General features: G+C 52.1%; 1 protein-coding gene across 1 annotated transcript; it reads left to right on the top strand.

Moving 5' to 3' along the window:
- Positions 1-1,570: 1,570 nt before the first annotated feature.
- LOC123190883 (pentatricopeptide repeat-containing protein At1g03560, mitochondrial) lies at positions 1,571-5,203 on the top strand. Its single transcript, XM_044603609.1, has 2 exons — positions 1,571-4,073; positions 4,821-5,203. The coding sequence occupies exon 1, from the start codon at positions 1,646-1,648 to the stop codon at positions 3,575-3,577; it is 1,932 nt and encodes a 643-aa protein (XP_044459544.1). The 5' UTR covers positions 1,571-1,645; the 3' UTR covers positions 3,578-4,073; positions 4,821-5,203.
- Positions 5,204-5,824: the final 621 nt, after the last annotated feature.

The following is a 5,824-nucleotide window of genomic DNA, read 5'->3' as shown; positions in this document are numbered from 1 at the left end:
TTGGCCGGGGCGCTGCAGTACCTCACCTTGACGCGCCCCGACCTCTCCTATGTCGTCCAGCAGTGCTGCTTGTTCATGCACGCGCCGCGGGATTGCCATTACCAGCTTGTCAAGAGGATTCTTCGGTATCTACGTGGCACGACACACCTCGGGCTTCGGATCCACCGCGACCCCGCCACCGACCTTGTCGCTTACTCCGATGCGGATTGGGCCGGCTGCCCCGACACGCGCAAATCCACATCGGGGTACTGCGTCTTCCTCGGCGGCAACCTCCTCACCTGGTCGTCCAAGCGGCAGAACACCGTCTCCTGCTCTACCGCCGAGGCCGAGTACCGTGCTGTTGCCAATGCGGTCGCCGAGACCGTCTGGCTGCGGCAACTCCTCGGTGAGCTCCACCAACCTCCATCTCGTGTCACGGTTGTCTACTGCGACAATGTCAGCACCGTCTACATGTCGAGCAATCCCGTACAACACCAACGGACGAAGCACATTGAGATCGACCTGCACTTCGTCCGCGAACGCGTTGCCCTTGGCGAACTTCGCGTTCTCCACGTGCCCACGAGCTCACAGTTTGCCGACATCTTCACCAAAGGGCTCCCGACGCGTCTCTTCGATGATTTTCGTACCAGTCTTAACGTCGGCGAACCCCACGTTGCGACTGCGGGGGGGTGTTCGACAGCATCTTCAGGTCGTCCCTTGGGTGGCTAACGGCCTCATCTCCCACTCCCGCACGTCTCCAACAACCTAGTGCAGGTCGTGCGCTACCTAGTCCAGGTCATGCGCCTTGTGCGTCCTCTCATGCAGGGACTGCAGTTTGTACTCTCCTCCCCCCTCTGTACTTCCGTTGTAACCATATAAGCCCATCGAGGCCGGCAATACACTGTGTGCGAAGAGTTTCACAACGCAACTCTCTCGGCAATGTCGGCATACAAGGAGTTCAGACTTGAGTAATCAGTAGTGTAGCTTCACGATTGCATCATCGCGCCGGATGACCATCTGTAACACTCCCATGCATGATACTTCTTCCGTTCCTAAATATAAGTCTTTCTAGAGATTTCAACAAGTGACTACATACGAAGCAAAATAAGTGAATCTACACTCTAAAATATGTCTACATACATCTGTATGTTGTAGTCCATTTAAAATGTCTAAAAGACTTATACTCCCTCCGTTCCAAAATAGATGACCCAACTTTGTATTAAAGTTAGTATAAAGTTGAGTCATCTATTTTGGAACGGAGGGAGTATTTAGGAACGGAGGGAGTAGTAGATGATGCTTCATTGCCATTTTTTTTTTGTCGATTGCACTCAAGCCGCGGGCATACTTTTTTTCTGGATCATTCGAATCTCAGAACGTACTCTCTTCGTCCCATATCACTTGTTGTTCAAACAGGTGTATCGAGCATTGAAATACGTCTAAATATTAGTACTTGTTGTCCCATATTATCCATGAATCTTAGAAACTTTTTTTTATCGATCCAGCAGCAGAGTTTTTTCCCTTCCGTTGAGAAATTCTGTCAGAAGAAGTGAGCGTGACAAAAGCAGAGCAGTGCTATGTATACACACGCAGGCAGTGGCACAACAGAACCAGCCAGCCTGAAGAACGCCCTTTCGTCCAACACCTCTGCCGCTCCTCACCCCGCGAGATGCGTAGGTTCTGCAGCGTCCCGCGCGGCCGGCGGCCGTCGGCCCCCCACGGCGCCGGCCACCCTCCGCCGGAGTGGATCGAGCCGTACACGGACCTCGCCGACCCGAGCCCGTACACGGCCGCCTCGGTCGCGACACCCACCCCGTCGCCGTGGCTGCCGCGCGTCGTCTCCCTGGTCCTGCGCGCGCCGCCGGCCACGCTTGCCGCCGACCTGCGCGCCTTCTGCCGCACCTTCCTCCTGCGCCTCTCCCCGGCCTTCGTCGCCGCCGCGCTGCGCTCCCCGCAGCTGCTCCCGCACCCGCTCCCGTCGCTCCGCTTCTTCCGCGCCCTGCCCGGCGGCGCCGACGACCTCGCCGCCCACCCGCAGCACCTCCTCGGCTGCTACGTCTCGCTGCTCCACTCCTTCGCGCGCGCCAGGGAGGCCACCCCAGACGCCGCCGGCCACGCGCGGCGGCTCGTCGCCGAGCTGCGCGCCCGCGGGGACGGGGACGGCCTGCTGGGGCACCTCACGCCGCCGTCGGCCGCCTCGCTCGTCCGCAGCCTCGCGGCCCTCGGCCTCGCCGACGAGCTGCTGTGGGCGTGGAACGGCATGCGCCTCGCCGGCGTCGAGCCCTCCAGGGTCACCTACAACTGCCTCCTCGACGGCCTCGTCAACGCGGGCCTCCTTGACACCGCCGTCAACGTGTTCGACGCAATGTCCACGGAAGACCCGGTTCGCCCTGACGTGGTCTCCTACAACATTCTCATCAAGGGGTACTGCCGCGCCGGGAGGGTGCAGGATGCGATGGCACGGCTCGATCACATGAGGGATCAGGCGGAGCTCTCCCCCGACAAGATAACGTACCTCACGCTGATGCAGTGCCATTACAGCGAGGGCACGTTTTCACAGTGTGTAGCGTTGTTCCAAGAGATGGAAGAGAGGGGAATGGGGAAGGACATTCCGCAGCATGCGTATGTGCTGGTGATCGGCGCGCTCTGCAAGGACGGGAAGCCGTTTGAGGGAATGGCCGTGTTTGAGAGAATGCTCAAGCGTGGTTGCCCAGCCAAAGCAGCAATGTACACTTCGCTCATCGATTCAATGGGCAAATTTGGGAGGGAGACCGAGGCAATGTCACTCTTTGAGAGGATGAAGAGTAGCGGGCTTGAGCTCGACGCCGTCACGTATGGAGTGATTGTTAACTGCTTGTGCCGGTTCGGGAGGCTGGATGAGGCCATTTCATGTTTCAGGAGCTGTGAGGAGAATGGTATTGCAGTGAACCCTATCTTCTATACAAGCCTGATTGATGGCTTTGGGAAAGCTGGAATGGTCGACCAAGCACAGGAGCTCTTCAAGGAGATGAAAGTTAAAGGTTTTGTGCCGGACTCATATTGCTACAACGTGCTGATTGATGGGTTAGCTAAAGCAGGAAGGACGGATGATGCTTGTGCCTTGTACAAGAGAATGGAAGATGATGGCTGCGATCAGACTGTTTACACGTATACCATACTGATCGATGGTTTGTTCAAGGAACACAAGAATGAGGAGGCGCTGAAGTTGTGGGATGGGATGATCGACAAGGGGATCACTCCCACAGCTGCAGCTTTCAGGGCCCTTGCCAACGGGCTATGTCTTTCTGGCAAATACAGCCGAGCATGCAGGATATTGGATGAACTGGCTCCAATGGGTGTGATTCCTGAGACGGCACACGAGGACATGATCAATGCTCTGTGCAGGGCCGGGAGATTCAAGCAGGCCTGCAAATTGGCAGATGGCATCGTGGGAAAGGGCCGTGAGATACCTGGCAGGGTTCGAACAATGATGATCAACGCACTCAGGAAAGCGGGGAATACTGATCTAGCTGTCAAGCTGGTGCATAGTAAGATAGGCATTGGGTATGAAAGATCTGGCAGCATCAAGAGAAGAGTAAAGTTTCAGACGCTGTTTGCCTGAGCCACCGATGTTTGTTCTCAGTGGTGCGTAGACATCAAGAAGTGCCAAAGATTTACTGGAAGTGAGAAGACATGCCATAGGCTACACCGAGGTATCGCATAGTGCTCTAGACCATGTTCTGAAAAGGCTCCACACCAGCAGGAGGAATTTTGACAGTGTTCTGGAGCCAAAAAACTTGAAGCTCTTCCAGTTATGAGCAATCAAAGGGAAACAAAATTGCTTGGCACATGAGTCTCGCTGACGAGAGATCTTGTATGCTTCTAGATTTCAGGAAAATGTGGGCCGTCCATTGTTTTTGAAGGGACAGGATCAAAACATTAGTCCCTAAATCAAGCGGTCAGGGTGTTGCTGGAAAAAGGTGCAGTTGTAGAGGCTGCAACTTATCTGGCTAAACTTGATGCAAAAACAGCTGTCACTTGATGTTTCGACGATTTTGTCAATTGTATCTCCCTTCTCAGGGAAAGAGAAATTAAGGGAGCACATAAAATTGCTTCGGGTAAAGTACCAGCCTTCTGAGAATTTCGGCTGACCATTGATACAGTATACTTGAAACTTCGTACTGAAAAACAAGGTGGTATTCACTCATACTCCCTCCGTTCCAAAATAGATGACTCAACTTTGTACTAACTTTAGTACAAAGTTGGGTCATCTATTTTGGAACAGAGGGAGTAGCTGACACAATGATATTGCCGCCACCAGCCTTTACTGAAAATGCAGATAATTCATCCCTTCTGTTATTGCTGCTGTTTGATGATGCCACGTCCAAAATTAAAATAACAAGCCTGAGGTCTGAGGGTCATATGAGTGTCCCCCTTTTTTTGTGATGAAGAAAGCGTAACTCTGGTCTGGAAAGTTTGGATATGTGTTACACATCACATATTCAGGCCTATTCAGAGTATCCAAGTTTGTGGCAAAGTACTTGGCAATTGTCACCAATGAAATCCTGGTTACTTTCAGTACCGGCTCTCTCAACAGTAGCGCTATTTTTTTAGGAGTGTAATTGTGCTGTATTCATGGGCTGCAGACTGGTAAACAGAATTGAACTGTGTTCTCATCTAAAAGCAGTTTCCTGCGCTAGTGCACTTCAGTTAGTAATCTGATTTTACTTCAGGGCTATTAAGCATGTTTTGTGCTTCTCCCTGGAACTGCTGACTGTGAAAGTACATTGCAGATGCCTTGATCTCTTCGGTAAAAAATATTTACCTTAATTCATTGTCTATGTTTTTTCTTTTTTCTGCTCCAGCTAGAGCTATCAAAGGGAAGATGAACAGAGCGAGAAGGGTCAGTGCTGTACTGCTGTTGGGATTCTAGGGCGCTGTGTGGTTATCGTGAAGACAATTTTTAGATAAAAAGTTATGCAATCTGGAGGCCACCGATGGATACTTGGTGAAAGTACCAGTATGCGGGAAAGCAGCTACTTTGGTTGAAACACAATGCTTGCCAAATGAAACCAAGCAAATGCTGCAATATGTGAAAGAAGTTGATAAGGAACAATCGAACAAAGTATGCATTTTCCAAGAGAAGATGAGCTTCCTTCTCAGGCTTGCTATGTGCGCAGAAATATTCTGATGAAAACGAGAAGAATGTTGTGCGTGTGTGTTAAAACTTTCAGTTGGCTATGTGCACAACCAAATAAAGGTCTATATTAATAATTGTGAATTTTTTAATGTATGTGAGTATCATTTCCGCAATGCCGCTTGCTTTACACGGAAAGGGTTCATCTTATCTTTTGTTCAGTTGGATTTTTTGATAGATGTTCACTTGAATTTTGTGTGCAAGTCACACAGATTTATTTGTGCTACTACATTATTATGCATCCCTATTGCCTTTACAGTGCCAGGGTGACTTTCTTCAAATCACGTAGGCAATTACAATTTGCATCCATCAGAAACAAAGGGCTCCGGCCATGAAAAACAGGAAGCAATAGCAGGGAACAATCTCGCATCATGGGCAACAGAGGCAGCATGCTGGGCGTGTAGTCCGGCGACGCGGCGCCGCCGGAAGGAGGCGGCGGTGTGTGATACGGCGGCGCCGGCGCGCACAACTTGGCGCCGCACAGCAGCACCAGGGCGGCGGAGACGGCGTAGTGCGCGTGTAATCCGGAGAAGAAGCTTGCCGAGGAGGAGTCGACCAAGTGTAGTAAGGTGATGCAGCGGCGTGCTCTGACGGCGTGTACTCTGGGTCTGGGGACGCGGGGCGCGGCGAAGGCGTCGCCGGGGAAGCGAACCGAGCAGCAGGGTCCGACCA

This window comes from Triticum aestivum, chromosome 2A, assembly GCF_018294505.1.
Source record: "Triticum aestivum cultivar Chinese Spring chromosome 2A, IWGSC CS RefSeq v2.1, whole genome shotgun sequence".
Classification (NCBI taxonomy): Eukaryota; Viridiplantae; Streptophyta; class Magnoliopsida; order Poales; family Poaceae; genus Triticum; species Triticum aestivum.
Note: the sequence above shows the minus strand (reverse complement) of the source record. Positions and strands in the feature narration are given on the sequence as shown.

Bases quoted from the DNA above. Each gene is read 5' to 3' on its own strand.
- LOC123190883 (XM_044603609.1), top strand. From the start codon at position 1,646: ATGCGTAGGTTCTGCAGCGTCCCGCGCGGCCGGCGGCCGTCGGCCCCC.